Source organism: Argentina silus, assembly GCF_951799395.1.
Source record: "Argentina silus genome assembly, chromosome: 19".
Classification (NCBI taxonomy): Eukaryota; Metazoa; Chordata; class Actinopteri; order Argentiniformes; family Argentinidae; genus Argentina; species Argentina silus.
Window position 1 is genome coordinate 9,879,374 of NC_139673.1, and position 20,943 is coordinate 9,900,316.

The following is a 20,943-nucleotide window of genomic DNA, read 5'->3' on the forward strand; positions in this document are numbered from 1 at the left end:
TCATTGTGGTTTGGTATGCAAACTAGACATATCATGTTAACATGTTTAATAAAATTCCTTATGTCACTGGATGAGCTCCACTTCCACAATGAATGAGTTTCATGTGTCAGTGCAGGTTACACTGGGAGCCACAAGGTGGTAATATTTCACTCGACATTGTAAGCACTGCAGTTAGTTCCACACTCGGGTGATCTGTGCTTGAAATCAAACAACGTATAACTGTTGACTAGTTATGTGACAGGAAGCGATCCAGAAAGTACTGAAAAACTTACAAAAGTTTTCATTATTCAACTCTTGTGTTAAATTCAATAATAGAGGAAAGGTATGTCTTGTTGATGAGTTTGCGTGGTTTCTGGTCTGGCATCCAGAGTAATTCTAACCTCAAAAGCTCATCAATCATGATTCTAACCATCATTAACTGGCCATACGTGTATGACTGAGCCTGTCGTTCTCCGTCATACACGTCTGGCTAATCATCTACAAGACATTCTATAGTAATCCAAATCCTGCGTAGGGGGGGGTTTTCCGCTCCTAACCCAATGTAGTTTAGAAGGAGGGGCTGAAAAGTACTTGCGAACGGGAAGTGATGTTGCATAGTAGAGAGAGTAATGCAACAAATGGACCAAAAGGACGTCTTTTAAAGTACAGTAAACTCTAGTCCTATTTAGTTTGCTCATTAAAGAAAATTAAGCGTCATCAGTCGCGTTTCACAGGTTACGGTCACCTCATCAAGAAAAAGAAAAGTGACGCACAAGCGCTGGTAAGTTCATTTCCACAAAAAGCCATAGATGTGTCTTTGGCATATTGGTCTATATCTAGCCGATTTTATCTACATTGTTAGTTTGATCATTTCAAGTGTTTCTTTATTGGAGGAAGGTTTTACCGGAAAGACCACCCGCAGCAGTAAAAGTGTTACTTTGTTTCGGTGGTTAATTGAAGCGCACGCAAGCACTTGCGATAACCCACAGATTTCCGAAGGGTCTAAATATAATCACGCTTTATTTTTGTACACATTATTGTTACATTGGTGCATCCTTGAGAAAGCCACTTGAAGAAAAGGTATCTTCCTTCTTCACTAAATGGTTCTGGTACACGTGGCTCTCGCATCTCTTCACGGCACCTTAACCTGTTCATTTAAGTATTTGTGACATTACTGTACGAGTTTGATTTATTCAACCTTTCACTGTGAGTGGTGTGTAGATCATTGTCTATAAGTTTTACAAACATGTTCCAATGAAATAAGTGGAATGCAGCACACCTAGGTTTTTTGAAGGACTTAAGGGAAAGTTAAGCTGCTTTGCTTTTGTTTGTTTGGTTTTGATTCATATGGTAGTAAAACGTCAAACTCCATAATCATCTGAGACAAGACTTTTTGATTAGAATACTCACATATAAAATTACAAATTTTTCATCATCATGATAACTTTGGGAGGTGTGAATAAATTCTACTAGAATAACTCTAGACATCATTGTTTAGGTTATGATAAATAATGATATCCCTATTCAAGTTTTGGTCCCCAAATGTACTCTTTTGGTTTATTCTCCAACTGTCAACTACTCTGTCTCAGAGGAGAGTGGAGCCAGTGAATAGGGACATGTGGCATTTAAACAGGGACAGGGACTCTTGAGTATATTGTCCGAGGTCACCTGAGCAGTCAGGACCAGCTGTTATTCGATGGGGATATGTTTCAAGTAGGGTTTGTGTCAATGAATCGATCTTTGGGGATGTTCCCCTGGCAATGTGTTTTTTTCTCCTTGTGTGTGTGAGAGATTGTGTGTGAGTGAGACAGACCCACATACGTACACTGTGGACCACATTTCAGTCCTATCTTCATGTCAAAGTATGTCATTACACAGTGGGACAACAAAATTGTTTGTTTTCATGTTATTCAGTGAGAGGCCCTTGTTCTTAATTTACATGTTTCAGTCTCTGACCAACACAGGGTCATGCTCAGCGAAGGTTTGTTAAGCAAATACAGTAGGTGACACTGCTGATAACAGAACTAATGAGAGTACAAGAGGAGGTTTTATTTGTGAGTTGTATTGTTGCCATGGGTTCCATTTTATTGTCAGAAGAATTTGTATGGTTCCCTCAGAATGTTTCAAAATAGTAGGCCTGAACATGATGAAACATGGCGAGTCATAGCTTACTGCCAAGACATGCATCTGAGATGAGCACTGTAATATTGTGGTGCTGCTACACCCTTTTTTGGCATTATGCAACTTGCGTTTGCTTAAGTTCATGGCATCTGCATATCCGCCTTCTCCTCAGAGGAGTTGGCCATTAGTGTTGGACGGCTGCCCAGGGTGGATACTACTCCAGCTCCACTTCTCTGAGAATGTCTGATGAAAGCCTTTGTTCTACTTTCTGGCTCATAGACAGGTCCTTCCTCTTAAACTAGTGCGAAATCAGCAACACCAGAAGGCATCTCTTTTAATCACACTGCCTTGAAGCTCAAATTTGAGTGTAAATATGCAATAAAATCTTTGATGTACTGAAAATAGTAGCCAGGAGCAACTCTGAAACACCTGTTTGGAAAATAGATGCGATTGACCCTTGAATGTGTACAAGCACTGGAAAAATAAATAGCATCCTCTGTTAAGAAACAGGCAGTGACTCAAATTATTTCAGAAGTCAGGCATGTTTAAGCAGTGCAGACCAGGTGTTCAGCCCCTCCTTGCTGCTGAGCAGATACAGCTTTCTAGACTTTCCTCATCTTTGCCTTCATGGGGAAGCCAGAACAAGTATTGTATTACTGAATCAGAGCCATAGAAGAGGTTGGGGGTCAAGTCAGGTAAGTTTCATGGTATACTACTGATGAGGAAATTGATAGTTAGTAATAGATAGCAAAGACTTTTAATGGGCACCTTGTTACCCAAGGAATGTTAGGATAGATTTAGTAAGACCTTTTGGTTAGAAAGACTCCAGTGTAAGGTCCATTGACTTGGCTATGTGTTGAATCGAAACCAAAGCTGCTTAAACACAACATCTTGGGAAAAGAGCACATGTTTGGATGCAAAGTTAACCTACTCTACTTTGTTAGACCCATGCTTGCATTATACTGTGTCAGTATCAGCAAAGTAGAACAGCTCTAATCAGTGTTTCAAAGTGATTTGACCTGAGAGCAATTACAGCATCCAGAATGTGGTGTTGGCACAGTTGACTGTAATATCTCACTTGCGGGGGCATCATTTCACACTATTGTGTGCTTCCTCTCTCAACCTTTCTAATACACTGTTCGTATGCACCACTCAGTCACAGCACCATGTTGCTTAATTCACACAGAATATTATCCATCTCATCACAGCCGGCTTCCTCTGCAAAGTTGTGGTAAGCCTGGGCTTATGATTTTGTTCTATTTTAGAAGAGTGTTTTGAAATTGGCTCTGCTTTTTTAACACATTTCTGCACTCTCTTCACCTGGTTTAATCACCACACATGCTATATAACTCCCACACTTCTGCACTCTCTTCACCTGGTTTAATCACCACACATGCTATATAACTCCCACACTTCTGTACAACTAAACGAAATCCAACGCTTGTTAGTTGTTTGTGTAGTTTACTCGAGGTCAGGCTAGGATAGGCAGCACATTGATAAGCCTTTGCTCCACATGATTAGCATCTTCTACAGCCTGTCTTCGCTTGAACTACTGCAGTTAATCTGACTCATATTGGAGGCGACTGGTGCCGCCTCAGTGATCCCAACCACCCAAACTGTCCAAAAAGCAGGGCCAGCGGTAAGCCTGAGGTCATATTTCTCGAGGGAAAGTCACTGTGAATGTGTCACTACTGACCAGATGGTGTACGCACTTAACACTGGAGAGCAGCAAGAATTGTGTACAGAGACCAGGGGATTTGAGAGAGGGAATGTGTGCTGTCATAGTATACATGGGTATTAATGATTCACAGATGAATGTCCTTTTTTTGCCTGAAGAGATGAATCGAATAGTGGGTGTGTAGGTCCATCTGTGCAGTGCAGCCCGATATGCCTGTACGCAAGGGCGTAGAGGAGTCAGCTGAAACGAAACCGGCGACTTTCTTTTCTAAATAAACGTCCCACAGTATGATAATCCTATTTTTATTGAGGTGGACAATTTTTCCTGCTTCCCCCCTGACTCTTACGCCCTTGCGCTCACACACACACACACACACACTAGTCAACAAGGGCTAGAGTGAGGGTGCTAAGTGTATTCATCACTGACCTTTTTTTCTTTCAAACTTTAAGCAGCTTATTGCTCAGGTTGAGGGGTTTAGTGCTGGTGAGAGTGAAAGAATGTAGGACTTGTCTGAGTGCTTTTTTCATGCTGTAGTCATATGATGGATTCCATGCTTTCTCAGTGGGAATCCCACAGAGCTTGTCCCCGTGAATATCATTTGATAGATGTGTTTGCTTCTCCCATCGGAGCTCATCTTATCCTGTCTCCATTTGCTGCTTTTTCATTATCTTTCAAAGCTTGAAATGAAAATTATTTTGTCAGGCATGGTTTGGGTTATGTATAGACAAACATATTTCGTAGTGCTCTGTTAGTCTTACTAAATCAGACTGGGAGATTAGTGATCATATATGGCTTAAATCTTATTGGCCTTTTCCAAATCCATGACCAGGGCGAACACTTTACAAGACGGATTGAATACACCTGTTACCAAGTCAACACCCAATACCATATGATTTTAACTCAAATGTTGCCAATTATATGTATTATAATATTATAGAACCTGTTTTTCTTCATTGTACAATTTGTGAATAGAGTGAGCCAATGTTCTGGTTAATTAACCGGATTATTTAAATGAATCCTCTCGTGTAACAGTTAATCCAAATAGGAGAAGAACAAGAAATGCAATGCATGTGAAAGTTCACTGTGGAAGGGATTTGGGTTGAAGTATTTCCATTATGTTTCCTTTCTTACATAGAAGCAAATGGAATTCTCTCTCTGTATGAAGAAAAGCGTCATGTCAGTTTTTGGGTGTGTGAACTTGTTTAGAGTATGTGTTTCCTGTTACTGTGTCAGCGTAGTTTACTTGTAGACCATGAGACCAAGGCTGTAGACACTCACATAACTGTCACAAATGTACATCCCTTCCCAGTGGATCTCTAGTCATTCAATCCTTAGGCTAATTTTTTTCAGGTACCCTCTTTTGCCTGCTGGCTATGTAATCAATCAATTTTATGGCATGTAATCAGTTCTCTGTTGTGATCATGTATTAGGAAAAGGCACAACTTTCTTAAAATGTACTTAATTAAACGACATTCTGTTGTTTTTTAGAGTGACTATAGTAGTCTTTTAAATCTCAATTTCAGGAATCAGGATGTGCACAATTTTTAAATGGCTTCATGTTTGTCTGGTTTGCAGGTTAGAGAAAAGCATTCACTATGTCTGATGGGGACTATGATTACCTCATCAAATTCCTAGCCCTGGGTGACTCGGGAGTGGGAAAAACCAGCTTCCTCTACCAGTACACAGACGGAAAGTTCAACTCCAAATTCATCACTACAGTAGGGATAGATTTCAGAGAAAAAAGAGTGGTAAGTTCAAACTCACTGTTCTTGCTTACTGTTTTATCAGTTGTAATTGCCCCAAAAATAGACATCTTAGTTTTGAATCAGAAACATTTTGAATCATTGAACATCCCTGCCCTTTTTGTTTTTCAAACTATAAATGTAAGGGACTGTTTGCTTGCTCACTTTGTCTGCTTTCATACCACTAATTCCATTGCATGTGGATAAGACTGGTATTCTAATGCAAGGTTATCATTGACCAATCAAATTAGGTTGAAATGAAGTTGTTTTTCAGAACATGAATTCCTCTACTTTCATGTTGCATTCTAAAACCCAATGCATCTCATTATATGTTGTGCTGCCAAAGACGGAGCTGATTAACTCCTATTGTTAGAAAAGGCTAAAACATCCAAGCCTGTAGAAATAGTACTTCTACTTTTGAAGTGCTCCAAGAGAAAGGAATCTGGGAAACTCCCACAGGAGGAAAAGATGACTAATACTACTGTGTAGCACCCTCCTAAAGAGTAAACACTTCACACCACATAACCAAACACCAAGGTATTTTATGGATATTCACTCATGCACTTCATATTGTAGAGATTACCAGAGCAAACATTTTCCACCTCAATGTTTAGGTTACGTTTTAGTTGCAAAGATTTTTTGTAGTAGGTGGACTAATGTGAAGGACTGTCTTGTCAGGGCCTCAGAACCTGAATAATGCCACAACACCTTTGTGTGAGAATTTTCCCCCCACCTCTGTCTTACAGGTATACAAGTCAAATGGTCCTGATGGGGCTACAGGCAGAGGCCAGAGGATCCATATCCAGCTGTGGGACACAGCAGGTCAGGAGAGGTAAGGGTCAGAGAGCCAATCAAAAGCGTCTTCCACTGCCATTTACCCAGGCCTTCAGCTCCCAGGTGGTTGTTGGCTGATTTCAAAGGCCTGCTTTATATAGTACTGTACATGCTGCTGAATTAAACCCCTTAATGGTTAGGATGGGTTTTTCCTGTATGGTGTCAGGTTTCGGAGCTTGACGACAGCATTCTTTCGAGATGCAATGGGCTTCCTTCTCCTGTTCGACCTCACGAGCGAGCAGAGTTTCCTCAATGTCAGAAACTGGATGAGTAAGTTCTCTCTCTTTTGCAGAATCTACTTGGACAATCTCACTTTCACTTAAGAGGTATTAAACAAATTGAACCACTGTCTTTCAATCAGACTTTTTACTTACAGTAAAAATGTTTTCCAGGCCAATTACAGATGCATGCTTACTGCGAGAATCCAGACATTGTTCTATGTGGCAACAAGTGTGACCTGGAGGAGCAGAGGGCAGTCAGTGAGGATGAGGCCCGTGAGCTGGCAGAGAAGTATGGGTATGTGTTAGTTCACCTAAGCCTAACCCATCCCATGGAACATTTGACAAGAAGGCAGCGACTTATGTGTGTTTGCTCAAGACTATACAGGAGAATCTCACAAGATACTAAATGCTAGGCTAGATTGGTCCTCCTTGAAAGGCAAATATTTACACACCCATGTAAAGTATCCTGCTCTGGGCCCCAAATCACACACAAGGGATTACATACTGTATGTACTGTACAGGTGCGTGCGTGTTGCAGTAAAAATAAAGATGTATCTATATTACTCTCAGGTTTCCTAAGCTCTATTCATATTGTAGATGTATTTGCTTTGTAAACAGTGATTTTCAAGTCTTTTGCCATTTTGTTTAGTTTTATGATTTTAACTGGATTGCTGAATTGTGCCTCAACGTATTAAGTATCAAGTGTAAACAAATTCAACTTTTGGACGGGAAGTCAGATTTTATCTCTCGTATAATGGGATTTCTGTGAAACATGTAGGTGGTTATCTGAGTCCCCTCACTTCACCTTGATGTTTCTCTTCCCAACAGCTTTGTGACTCTGGAAAGGTCACACATCATATTGAGCTGTCATGGTTGGCTAGATGCAACTCAGTTGTCAGATTTGATTACATTGTTTTCATTTTTTAATCCTCTTTGAACCCATGGCTCCACCTCAATGATGTTCAGTGTAGACAATAATTGTACAGGAAGTTAAAAGTATTCATGAAATATAGAGAAACATGATATTCTACTATTATAATGAAAGATACTCAATTCACTGCTCTAGAACCACATTGGGTATATCGCTTCATGACAAAAATACAGGACCTGTATGCGGCTTTTCACTTCTAAGAGCAAAATTTAGTTTGAGAGTAAAGCTTGCAAGAAGATCATAATTTATTCAGAGGTTTGACCCCATTCTGACATCTTTGATTATAGTTCATTTCATAATGGTTTGCTCTCCTTCCCTTGCAGAATTTCTTACTTTGAAACGAGTGCAGCGAATGGACAGAATGTGAGCCAGGCAGTGGATGTTCTGCTGGACCTCATCATGAAGAGGATGGAGCGATGTGTGGACAAGTCCTGGATCCCCGACGGGACTGTGCGATCCAACGGACACAACCACACAGACATTACAGAGGCCAATAGCCAAGAGAAAGGCAAATGTGCTTGTTAGGGTCTGAATAGCAATAAAGGTTGCAGTTTATGTTTCACCCTCAATAATGTTTGGATAGGAATGGGTCTGTGATGGGTCTAGGAATGGTATGTGATGAAAGGCATGTATCACGGTAAAATCAACGGTGTCACTGGACGTTTTAGCAGTGTGAAAGAATGTGTATATAAAGTAATTACTGACTGCCCCATGCACCAGTGCATTATTCATGTTTTGTTCATATGATTACATATGTATTTGGCATGCACTATCCCAACCCAGGGTCAATTAAGTGCCTCGAGTTTTGAATGTCTTTCATTTGAAAAAATATTATATGCGCATTTTAGATTATAAAACATGAACTTTTAATCGTTTGTAACTATTTTCTGAGCTCCAGTAGGAAAGTAAGAAGCCATTGAAATATGTATTAGTAGAGAACACTGTCCGGTGTAAGCCTTCTGAATGGAGAACTGTCCTTATGTAGAACTGTTTGACACAGAACCTTTTTGACTTGTCACAATGCACTTCCATTTATTCTTGTATGTAAAAGTCCTGAGCACATGCAATATGTAGTGAATAGACTGATGATTTATTCTGTAGTCTGCTCCATAGTCTTGTCTAGAGTAGCAGAATAGTGGTGTTTTCATTTCTATCACAATGTCGGGATCTAGGGTCCACTGAAATCAATGCTGGTGGAGTATCTGCTCATTCTGAACATACGATGTGCCTCAAATCTGCTGTATTTTGTCAAACACTGTATTCATGCCAAACACTCTTGATGCCAAATATATAAACCATATGTTATTCCAGAAAATAAATATATTTTATTTATTAAAGCTGTATCTCAATTTGCATTCTGAAACGTTTTAATTATTTAGTCTATCTCTGGTGCACATTTTTGACTCTAATATTTTATGACAGTTGTAGGCCACTGCAATAAGATAAAACCAAAGTTCACGAACAAGCTCTTTTGGCATGACAGTTATATTTCATACGTAAGTTCTCCCCCACACAAAGCCACAATTTGAAACAAGTTTTCTATAGTTATAAGAAATCATTTTCTTTAGAGAAATGGCATGAACAAGGTATAGATCATTTGAGTGATATTTTTGACCACTTTGGTAATCTATATACATAATATGATGACTTTATGGCTAAACATGACTTCCCTGTCAATTGCAGATTGTCACTGGTCTTATTCAACTAATGAAAAGCCATTTGGGTTCTGAAAAGGTTAAAAGGCTCTTAAGGGGTTAAGACATAAATTAATGAACTGTTGCAACAAACAGATAAGGGAGTTTCACTATAAAAAAGAGTCACTCCGGGACACCAAGAGGCCAGTTCTATTGGAACTCTTGTAATGGGCGTTAACTGGAAGAAAGCTTGGTTGTTACTATATCGATTCTGTGTTCCAAATGAGGCAAGAGAGGTCTGTTTAAAACTGTTGCATAATCCTACTAATGTCTATATTTCCAAATTCAAAGACATAGACAATAATTGTGCCTTTTTGTATTGAACCAGAATTACTGATTCATCATTTCTATTAATGTGATTTAACTATTACATTCTGGGATGATTTTGTTTTGTACTTTACAGAGAACTCATCATTTCACTCTTTAATGTAAAGATTTCATTTCAAATGTACACAAATGCACATTTTCTAAAGCAATGCCTAGATTTAAAGCCTTTGTTTGCTTTTGTTTTATTTTATGTATGGTGGTTACCATTGGTTTTAATGCCTGACTATATGTATATGTAGAGATTAAAAAAGGTTATTCGATCAGTGAAACCTTTTTTTTATGACATTCAAACAGTATTCTCCAACATTCCACACTAGGGGCAGCATCTAAGTGTAGCAATACCACAGAAGAAAAACAAGCCCTCACCGGAAACAGTCTTATGTAACTTCCTTTTGTAGCCCAGCCTGCTGGTGTGCTCCCGACAAACACATGGGCAAGAAAACATAAACCCACAACAATGAGGATAGAAAAGTGTTATTTCTGTTCGGGACCAGTTTATCCCGGACACGGTACGATGTTCATACGGAACGATTGCAAGGTATGTGGTTTCTCTCGGTGTCCTTTCCTACCGACTGTGAGGCTTTCTAGTTGCCTCCCTGTTGACGTGCTAACTTTAGCTATTTCTCCTAGCTCGCTGGCTATCATGTTATAGATGATATCAGCAGTGATGTTCCTCTCAGGGCAACACTTGCGGAGACATTTCACCATACGATGGTCACGCCTGACTGACCAGCTATGTCTTCGGGACCTTTGTCATCATTACCCCTGAATTAGATTTTATATATTCAAGTCTGTGTGTTGTGCCCAGAGAAGCTACATGCATGTTATGCCCCATGTCTATGGTGGTAACTACGGCTATACTACGGCTATATAAAAGTGTCACGTCCCCTCACTTTTGCTCAGCTAGCTATATCACTAAATGCCCAAAATGTTTTCTCAGTCCTTCAGATTTTGTAAATCAAAATGCCTCAAAAATTTCAAGAAGAAGCGCAACCCCAGGAAGACCAGATGGACTAAGGCTTTCAGGAAAGCATCTGGCAAAGAGTTAACCGTGGTGAGTTTCAGGGTCACTTCGTAAAGGTGTTTTGTTTTGATTTTTTTGCCAAATGGTATATCATCAAGAAGTAATGTACCCCTTACATCTCTAACCTGTTTCTCTCCTCTCCCAGGATAATTGTCTGGAGTTTGAGAAACGCCGAAATGTAGCAGTCAAATACCAGAGGGAGTTGTGGAGCAAGACAGGTAATTCTTATGGCAAAAGTCCTATCTTTACTTTCATCATTTTCATTAAATTAACGTCAACTCATTATATTCACATCTCACGACAAACCTAGACTCTACCCATTGAAGTTGCTCATTAGAAAGCAGTGTTATCTGCATTGTGCATATATTCTGTCCTCAGTGTGCACCAGTAAATGAAAGACACTGTGCCTGCTGATGGTGTGATTGTTAATGAATAGCCTAGATGAACTGTTTAATTACATCTGTTTTGTCTTTCAGTGGAGGCAATGAGGAAGGTGGAAGGAATAAAGCGTAAACGACAGGCACAGTTCATCTTCAACAGGTAAGCTGTTGCTAATAATATACACTCACTGAGCACTTTATTAGGAACAACTGTATACCTTCTCATGGTGGAGGTGGTGTAATGGTGTGGGGAATGTTTCCTTGGAACACTTTGGGCCTGTTAATGGCAATGAATCATAGCTTGAATGCCACAACCTATTTGAGTATTGTTGCTGACCATGTGCATCCCTTCATGGCCACAATTTACCCATCTTCTAATGGCAACTTCCAGCATGATAATGCACCATGTCACAAAGCAAAAGTCATGAACATGACAATGAGTTCAGTGTTCTTCAGTGGCCTTCCCAGTCACCGGATCTGAATCCAATAGAACACCTTTGGAATGTAGTAGAACAGGAGATTTGAAAGTGCACCTGATCAATCTGCAGGAATTGTGTGATGCAATCATGTCATCATGAACCAGAATCTCAAAGGAATGTTTCCAACATCTTATGGAATCAATGCCATGAAGAATTGAGGCTGTTTTGAGAGCAAAGGGAGGCCCTACCCAGTATTAGTATAGTGTTCCTAATAAAGTGTGTGTATATTTTCTCAGTGAGTGTATATTTTCTCTTGTTTATTGATCTTGAGGAAAAAAGGAACACAAGTTGATGGCATCAGCTTTGTTAGGTAGATGTTGGCTATGCTCTTTATTCAGATTACCTTTTGACCCTCCTTTTCCCCTCTTTATCCCTGTCTCAGACTGAAGAAGGGCAAGATTTTGGAAAAGGAGGAGGCCATCACCGAAGTGAAGAAGAGCATTCACCTCATAAGAGCCCCACATGCAGGTGAGTCGATTTTAGCAGTAGAAGGATTATTCATTAGTGTTAAAATCTAAATCTAGACTGTGAATCTGAAAGCTGGTCTAAAGGTGATTGTATGCTGATGCCTGTATGTTTGTGGGAATTGTGTAAATCAATTTGTTTTTGTTTTTTTACATCTAGGGAAAGCCAAGGTTATGGAGGAAAAGATGGTGCAGAAATTACAAGAAGACGTGGAAATGGGTGATAATTAGGAGACCGTTTGAGAGCTCATCTGAAATACTCTCTACTAAAAGACTGGCTCTGTTCATACCGACAAGACTTTCCTTACCACACACCACTCTCTTTGTGACACAACTGTCAATAAACCCTTTCTAGCCCATGGAACAACATTCTCCTCTAACGTGTGGACTGTTTTATCTGATTAAATATTGTCCCAGAAAAAGAAACTTTTGTTTGGTTCTTTGATCAGATGTCACTACCATGAAGTTTGAAATTGAAGTGTGATGCTATTAGGAAATCGCCAAACTTGTTTCAAATCTCAAATTGTCATGTTGTTTTGTTACAATTATTCAGCTGTATTTGACAGCTACCATATCTTCAATCATGCTGCATCTTCAATCACGTTGTCACAGTTAACCTGTATTTGAACTATTCTGGAAATTATCGTATTAGAATATTCAGTAGATTTAGTTTTGAGCATTCATTTATTAAAATTACTTGTCATCAGGAGGACCACAGGATGGGGCACGAGTCGCCGAAGGTTCTCCGCGGAGGTTGACAGGGAACGGGTGGGAAGGACTTAATATATATATAATATATGCCATTTAGCTGACGCTTTTATCCAAAGCAACTTACATTGCAGTGAGTGCATACATTTCATCAAATCAAACCGACAACCTAAGCATTGTTAGCGCCATGCTCTACCAACTGAGCCACAGAGGACCATATCTAGACTAGTTCCATACATAGATTTGATCATGGGCAAGCAACGAATCTTGGCCACAGTACCACCAACGTACAAAATACACGTTTAAACACGTTGATTGAAATAGGTCTCTATAGAAATATTGAAGGCCGTTGTTTTGACAGTAGACTGGACAGGTTATGCGCAAAACCTGCGCAGGTCGGAACGCCCATCTTCCGCCAAACGCGGAAGTGACAGGTTTCGTGTTGACGTGGGATGAAGATGGCGGAGAGCAGCCCCACAGCACTGAAGAGATGTAACTCCGTCTGTGTGTCCACCGTCACCATGGACGCGATCTCAGCTTTGACAGAGCTGGAGGACCTGGAGCGTGTCTACCAGCAACTCTGCGCCGAGGAGGTGAGACGGCGTGCCACTTTTTGGCCTGCAGGGATTTAAACATGTACCCTAGCCTGTGTTAGCATAGCTAACCTGTAGAAGCAAGCATCCCCACTGTCATGTCCAAAGCCACACATTGAGCACTGAAATGTGTGTGTGTGTGTGTGTGTGTGTGTGTGTGTGTGTGTGTGTGTGTGTGTGTGTGTGTGTGTGTGTGTGTGTGTGTGTGTGTGTGTGTGTGTGTGTGTGTCCCCGTCCGTCCTCCCTCATACAGAAAGAGGTGGAGACTAACCTGGGGAAGCTGGTGGGACAGCAGGGGACCATCGACTCAAAGATGCTTGCACTACAGAGGATGGGGTGAGTGAGTGTGTGTGCGTGCGTGTGTGTGTGTCTTGAGGGAGGCCGTGAGAAGTGTCTGTCTATTAGTAATAGTGGTCCTGTGGGGCTTTCTCTCCGGTCCTTGAGCTGTGACAGGTGAAAGCAAATACCTGACAGACTTGACAGCCACTAACAACACTGTTACTTTGTCCCTCAGGCCCAACCTGCAGCTGATAGGAGGAGATGCCAGTCAGCTGTCCGGCATGATTACATTTACCTGCAGCCTGGCAGAGAATGTCAGCAGCAAAGTGCGCCAGCTAGACCTGGCAAAGGTACCTGTACACTCTCAGACACATAAACACAAGGTTATGGAGGAAAAGATGGTGTAGAAGTTACAAGAAGACGTGGAAATGGGTGATAACTAGGAGTCCTTTTCAGAGCACATCTGAAATACTTAATACAAAATTACAATCACGCGATACACACTCGCTCCCTCAAACCGTCAGTCAGTCAGTCACATCCATAAGTGTGTGTATAAATCAGCCAAAGAGGGTCGAGCATACACACACATGATGCCGCCTGTGACTATAGTATGTAATTGCATTTCTTTCTAATGACATTTGTGTTATTTGTGTGTGTGTAGACACGCTTGTACAAGGTTATTCAGCGTGCTGATGACATCCTGGATCTGAAGTTCTGCACGGATGGCGTTCAGACGGCTCTACGCAATGAGGACTACGAGCAGGCCGCCGCCCACATCCACCGCTACCTCTCCCTTGACCAATCAGTCATCGAGCTGAGCCGGCAAGGAGAAGAGAGTAAGGGGCTCCAAATATCCAATCACTGTTGAGAAATCAGTATATCACCCAGGTCACCCTTGGATAAAGTCCACACTTAGTTTCTTTAACTAGAAAGAGTAAAGTGAAGGGTTATTTATCTCCATTTCTGTTCAGGCAGTGCAGTGGACGCCAGTCTGGCCATGCTGCAGGAGGCGGAGCAGAGGCTCAAGGTCCTGGTCGCTGAGCGACTGGATGAGGCGGTTGCCACAGGTGACCTGGCGCAGGTGGAAAGATTCTTTAAGATTTTCCCCCTGCTGGGCCTCCATGAACAGGGCCTGGCTCGCTTCGGCCAGTACCTCTGTAGCCAGGTGAGTGTGTGTGTGTGTGTGTGTGGGGGGGGGGGGGGGGGGGGTGTCGGAGTGGGGGTGTGTGTGCAAGCAATAGCAAGTGTGTGTATACTTGTGTGTATGTTCACTGTATGTTCCGTTTTCTCCAGTTGTATTGAACCTGAAGTTTTCTGTGTCTTTTTCTTCCCTTCCCTTCTCTCCCTCCCTCCCTCTCTCTTTCTTCCTCAGTTGGCCTCTAAAGCGGAGGAGAACCTGCTCTTGGCTGTTGGAGGAGACCTGGGTGAGAGGAGAGCTGCTCTGGTCTTCGCTGACACTCTGACTCTGCTGCTGGAGGGTGAGGCCTTGCTAGTGTGTGTCTCTGAAAATGTGTTGTACATTATATCTACAGTTACAGTGTGTGTGAGAGAGAGAGAGAGAGAGAGGCACACTGAATTAGGAAAAGAAAATAGCTGAAACTGTCTCCTAGTCCTGTGTGTGTGTGTGTTACTATAAGGTATTGCTCGCGTTGTGGAGACTCACCAGTCCATTGTGGAGACGTACTACGGCCCTGGTCACCTGTACACACTCATCACTCACCTGCAGCAGGAGTGTGACCGACAGGCCCAGAAAGTGGTGGACAAGTTCATCCAACAGAGAGCCTACCACAACAAGGTCTCTGTGTGTCTGGGGGTGACATTTGAATTGTATTACACTGTTACTTGAATTACATCCCTGTAGCTCCGGAGTTGCGTTTCACTCAATGGATCGTTTCCTCCATCTGCAGTTTCAGATTGTCCAGAGCAGCATGATGAAGAGTGTGCCCACTGAGAGGATTGAGCCCAGGTACGTGTGTGTGTGTGTGTGTGTGTGTGTGTGTGTGTGTGTGGATGCGTGTGTGTGCGTGTGCTCGCACGTTTTCCTGTGTGTTTTTCGTTTGCTTCTTAGTTATTGAAAGAGTTTTACTCTCCACAACATCCTATTGAAATCTAATGTCCCATTTTTATATTAAAGAGCATGCCTGTTCTCAAGCCCTGTCTTCTGTGTGTGTGTGTGTGTGTGTGTGTGTGTGTGTGTGTGTGTGTGTGTGTGTGTGTGTGTGTGTGTGTGTGTGTGTGTGTGTGTGTGTGTGTGTGTGTGTGTGTGTGTGTGTGTGTGTAGGGAGCTGGATCCAGTGCTTATGGAGGTCACTCTGATGAATGCAAGGTCGGAGCTCTACTTGCGCTTTCTGAAGCGTCGCATGATTGCCGACTTGGAGGTTGGGGACGCCACCGCAACCCAGAGTGTCATCCAGGGTAAAACATACCGTACACACACACACACACACACACAGAATACGACACACACTCTCCTAACTGTCTGTTTGCTGTGTTTGTGACCTCAGAGCACCAGCATAATGTGGAGAGGCTGTTGAAACACTGCATGCTGAGTCAGATCATGCAGGAGCTGATCGGCTATTACATCCCGATGGAGGAGTACTACATGAGGGAAACTGTCAACAAGGTAATTCATCATAGCACACAGCTATACGTACTAAACTAGAACTAGAACTATATATAACTAAATATATATATATATAACTAGAACCAAATCACCGGAATGATAACAGTCGATTGCATTTCTAAAGCGCTTTTCACTGGATGTCAAAGCACTATAAACATTATAGGGTGTGTCTACCAAAAATGTTTTTTTTATTGATGTGCCCCTCCCCTCAGGCCGTTGCTATGGATACCTACGAGAAGGGACAGCAGACGTCCAGCATGGTGGACGACTGTTTCTACATCGTGAAGAAGTGCATCAGCAGAGCCCTGTCCAGCTCCAGCATAGACTGTCTGTGTGCCATGATCAACCACGCCACCTCAGCTCTGGAGTCTGACTTCAGGTACAATACGTCATGTCCACACACACGCATACGCACACACACATACATACACACACACACACAATACCTAATTTGAATTTGTAATACGCTTACTTGTAGTTTTGGCCTTCCACCAACCCATGCCCCCTCTCTCTTATCTTCTCTAATCTGGCATCTTCTCTCTCTCTCTCCCTCCTCTCTCTCTCTCTCTCCCTCCTCTCCTCTCTCTCCCCCTCCTCTCTCTCTCTCTCTCTCTCTCTCTCTCTCTCTCAGGGAGGTGTTGTATAATAAGCTGCGGCAGGGCTTTCCTGCCACCACGCTGCAGGACATCCAGCGTGGCGTGAGCAGCGCTGTCAGTCTGATGCAGAGCAGCCTGCAGCAGGGCAAGTTCAACACCGGGCATTGAGAGCGCCGAGCACGCCAAGGCTGCCTTCCTGGTAGGACACATATGCACACGCACACACACGCACACACATGCACACACACATATGCACACGCGCACACACACAGACATGCACACAGTCTTAAACACACTCTGGGCACTGTAGCCAGAGTTTTGCTTCTACTAAGGCAGCATAAATGATGAGGAACATAAAAAACAGGATACAGGGAATGTTACCATGGATACGAGAAAAGAAGTACACACCTCATCCTTGCTTTCCCAGGTGACTCTGAACAATGTGGAGGTGTGCAGTGAAAACATCACCACTCTGAAAAGGAATTTGGAGGTGAGTGTATCTGTGTGTGTGCGTGTGTGTGTGTGTGTGTGTGTGTGTGTTCCTGTCTGTGTCTGTGTGCTGTTCATACCCAACCCTTTGCTCTGATGGCTAACATATTCAGTATGACGCCTAGATACAGAATGTGATTCATCCCCTCCTTGTCCTCGTGGACCCCGTCACTCCTCTCCTTGTCTGCCTCTCTTCTCCTTCTCACAGAGCGATTGCTCCAAGTTGTTCACTCAGGGGGCCGGCTCAGGGGAGCAAGCTAAGATTGACAGCTGTCTGTCAGACCTTGTCAACACATCCACCAAGTTCAAGGATCTCTTACAGGTTAGACATACAAACAAACAAACAAACACACACACACAGGCATAGGACAGGCGTAGTGTTCCAGTCACAGAGCCTCATCAGTGTGTATAGTCTGTACAGAGTGGTGTTAACACAGTTTTGTGTCCGTAGGAGGGCTTGACGGAGCTGAACAACACCGCCATCAAGCCTCAGGTGAAACCGTGGATCAGCAGCTTCCTGTCCATCTCACACAACATAGAGGAGGTACGATCGGCACGCACACACACGCACACACACACACTCACACACATACTAAGTCAAAGTCTTACACACATTGGGTAACTGTTCGCAAACAAACAGGCACACACAAACAGACACACACACACACACACACACACACACACACACACACACACACACACTAACACCCAGTGTGTCTTTGATGTGACAGGAGGAGTTTAATGAATACGAGGCCAACGACCCGTGGGTGCAGCAGCTCATCATCAACCTGGAGCAGCTCATGGCAGAGTTCAAGGTAACCATAGTAACAGAAGTCCCAGCTCAGCTCAAGGTCAAGGAGCCACCACAACAGGCCAAAGTTCTGCTTTCCACTCACACACTCAGACAACATGTCATTTCTTGCTTTCTTTTATTTATTTATTTGTTAAGGGGAGTGAAATGTGTGTGTGTGTGTGTGTGTAGACCTGAGCATGTGTGAATTGAAGCCAGTGTGTTTTAATGCCCATGCTTTGAATTGACCCAACGAAATGGTTTTGAATGTTCTCTCAGACGGGACTCTCTCCAGTGATCTACGACACATTGACTAGCCTGATGACCAATTTGGTCTCCATGGAGATGGAGAAGACGGTCCTCAAATGCACTTTTAGCAGGGTAAGTAATACCACGCTCGGCCACAGGGTGGAGCCCCAGCGACCGCTCAGCACTTACATCACCAGCAAGATAAAAGGAACCTCCCTTGTGATGGTTTATGTATGAGTGGAGGAGGCTGGTAGATAAAGGATGGTTTCCCCCTGTGTCCCTCTTTTAAGTGGTGCATTGGTTGTAATTTATTTACAGCTACAGCACTTCACAGTTTCATCGCCGGTCTGGGAGCCTCAACTTCAATTCCAGTGTCTGTTTCAGAGATCTTGATTTGCGGTCTTGTCTATCTTGTAGCTCGGTGGCCTGCAGTTTGATAAGGAGCTGCGTTCCCTGGTGGCATATCTCACCACTGTCACCACATGGACCATCAGGGACAAGTTTGCACGTCTCACACAGATGGCCACCATCCTCAATCTGGAGCGGGTAATCTACAGTATATACACACACACAAAGGGTTACCACAGCTGATCTCTCACTGTCCGCAGTTTCATGTCTCTCTACTGTATATGTGTTCTAAACTGTGTGTGTGTGTGTTTGTAGGTAACAGAGATCTTGGATTACTGGGGTCCAAACTCCGGCCCGCTGACATGGCGTCTGACTCCGGCGGAGGTCCGGCAGGTTCTGGCACTCCGCATCGACTTTCGCAGCGAGGACATCAAGAGGCTCCGCCTCTAACCGTGTAACCATAGGGACCGTCCTGTTCTGGTTACCGGGGATTAGACTCATATGCTTCATAACCCCCCCCCCACCCCCACCCCACCCCCCCCTTACTGGCTTGTGGTACAGCTCCTACTGTACCACAAGTCACATATAGAGATGGCTCCACCTTGCCCCTCTGTGGGTTTAGGACAGCTTTCTAACCAGATTCTGTTACACATCTGCAAACGTTGAAAAGGTGGGGGCCGGAGTAAAGGGCTTACAAGGTTGCTTCCAGAACCTTGAGATTTGCTCCCGTCACCGAGGAGGAGTTTGCAGGTGAAACCCAAGAAGACAAGAGGTTCCTGCCGCCCTATTTGCAGTACTGCAGAGCCCAGCCAAAGAGTGACACAGAAATTGGGGGGTTGTGGGATTGTGGATTTTAGCCATTTGCCCCAGATTACTGAAATTATGTAAAATATTCAATGTAAGATATTAAAGTGTTCTCTCAAATGTATTTGTGTGATTATTTCTTTCTGAAAGCCCTTAACCTGTTATTGAATCCATTACATTCCATCTGGGACAGGATGCAGAGGCACTGAGGAGCGCTGCACTGTAGCTGACACTGAAACATTCCAGTAATGAATTTCATATCCATTAAACTGACAGAACTAGGTCAGACGGTTGATCCAGTCTCTTCATTCAATTTATGAATAGCTCCACATGTCTATAGTGATGAAGCAGTTTGAACCTAAGAGAAATGAATGAATTCTGTACTACATTTCCTGAAATTATGTCCTTCTCATATGGTAGCTCTGGTCCCCCGGTCTGTGACCGACATGATTTCATATACAGTCGTTCTGAAAATAATATCTAATACTTTCTGTGGCGTTGAAGGCTCGAAATACATCAAACGCATCTTGAAGACGGAAGCAGACACAGCACAGCCGCAGGAATAGTTAGGAAAAGTGTGGCTTTAATGTAAACACAACATTCGATTGGCTCAGCACAAACATTCCACATGAGAGAGCAACCAATAACTACAGAGGAGGAGGGGGTGCAGCACAAAAACATTCACAGTAAAAAAAAAGAAATCTGGTATAATCATATATATACAGTACGGTGTTTTTAAGGTGAAAATGGAGAGAGGGAAGAGAGAGAAATGAGGAGTGACACGTGATAGAGGGAATATAGAGGGATGGAATGGGGAAAGGGAGGATGCATCTTCAGGGTGCACAGGTGAATGAATGGAGAGCTGTACTTTTCCTCTGTGAAGAGAACGTGACAGACGGGGTTTCACTGTGCTCTGCTCAGGGTTCAGAGGTCAGGGGCTAAGGGTTAACCCCAACTCCCCAAGAGAAGCTGTGTCTCAAATCACACCCTAGTCCTCCTCATAGTGCTCCACTGCAGTGCCCTACATAGATAATAGGGTGTCATTAGAGAACAGCTCAAGACCCCCTACGCTAAGACAGGAAGTCGTTTTCCCCCCCAGTCTGACAGGACAGGAAATAAATATGTGGCACGGGATTCTAGGAGGTGGGAAGAAGCATGGAGGGCATGAGGCTTAAATAAATCAATAAATCATTCGATGATAATAAAATGTACGTGTTCCTTCGATGACATTATTATAAAGGTAGTTAGATAGTGTGAAAGCAATCTACGATCTCTAATTCTATTCCCCTATCTGTCATTCTCAGAAGGTTGGCATGGTTGATATGACACTTCACAGATACATCACTGGCTGACAGGCATTTCATCACACTTTAGGAAGCCAATGGCAAAGGCCTGCCATACTAACAGAACTGCCCACCCCCTTTTCTCCTTTTGGATTTTTTGAAGAGAAAGACTATTGAAAGAGACAAGAAGCCACTCATGTAGAGCAGTCCTGCATGAGTCCAAAAGAGAGGGAAACTCTATCCATCAGAGCATTGAACAGAACACCCTCAACCCCAAACCAACCATGAGCCCCGGGCCACCAGCACA

The 20,943-nt window shown here is 43.0% G+C and overlaps 3 protein-coding genes across 3 annotated transcripts; all 3 read left to right on the forward strand.

Moving 5' to 3' along the window:
- Positions 1-568: 568 nt before the first annotated feature.
- On the forward strand, positions 569-8,861 carry rab27a (RAB27A, member RAS oncogene family). Its single transcript, XM_083691541.1, has 6 exons — positions 569-760; positions 5,354-5,526; positions 6,267-6,352; positions 6,521-6,624; positions 6,747-6,870; positions 7,830-8,861. The coding sequence occupies exons 2-6, from the start codon at positions 5,374-5,376 to the stop codon at positions 8,029-8,031; spliced, it is 669 nt and encodes a 222-aa protein (XP_083547667.1). The 5' UTR covers positions 569-760; positions 5,354-5,373; the 3' UTR covers positions 8,032-8,861.
- A 1,052-nt stretch (positions 8,862-9,913) lies between these two features.
- On the forward strand, positions 9,914-12,294 carry LOC310819722 (putative ribosome biogenesis protein RLP24). The gene is made up of 6 exons (XM_083691073.1): positions 9,914-10,065; positions 10,468-10,581; positions 10,697-10,769; positions 11,028-11,091; positions 11,793-11,878; positions 12,035-12,294. Exons 1-6 carry the CDS (start codon positions 9,985-9,987, stop codon positions 12,103-12,105), a joined length of 489 nt encoding a protein of 162 aa, XP_083547199.1. The 5' UTR covers positions 9,914-9,984; the 3' UTR covers positions 12,106-12,294.
- A 740-nt stretch (positions 12,295-13,034) lies between these two features.
- cog4 (component of oligomeric golgi complex 4) lies at positions 13,035-19,475 on the forward strand (the record flags this gene model as incomplete). Its single annotated transcript, XM_083691410.1, is given in 20 exon segments — positions 13,035-13,175; positions 13,429-13,511; positions 13,690-13,804; positions 14,116-14,290; positions 14,426-14,619; positions 14,827-14,932; positions 15,092-15,249; positions 15,362-15,420; positions 15,736-15,869; positions 15,959-16,077; positions 16,290-16,456; positions 16,709-16,831; positions 16,833-16,872; positions 17,101-17,163; positions 17,371-17,484; positions 17,614-17,706; positions 17,894-17,977; positions 18,232-18,333; positions 18,619-18,747; positions 18,865-19,475. Coding segments are annotated over 20 exon segments (2,334 nt in total). The 3' UTR covers positions 19,000-19,475.
- Between the last annotated feature and the right edge of the window lie 1,468 nt (positions 19,476-20,943).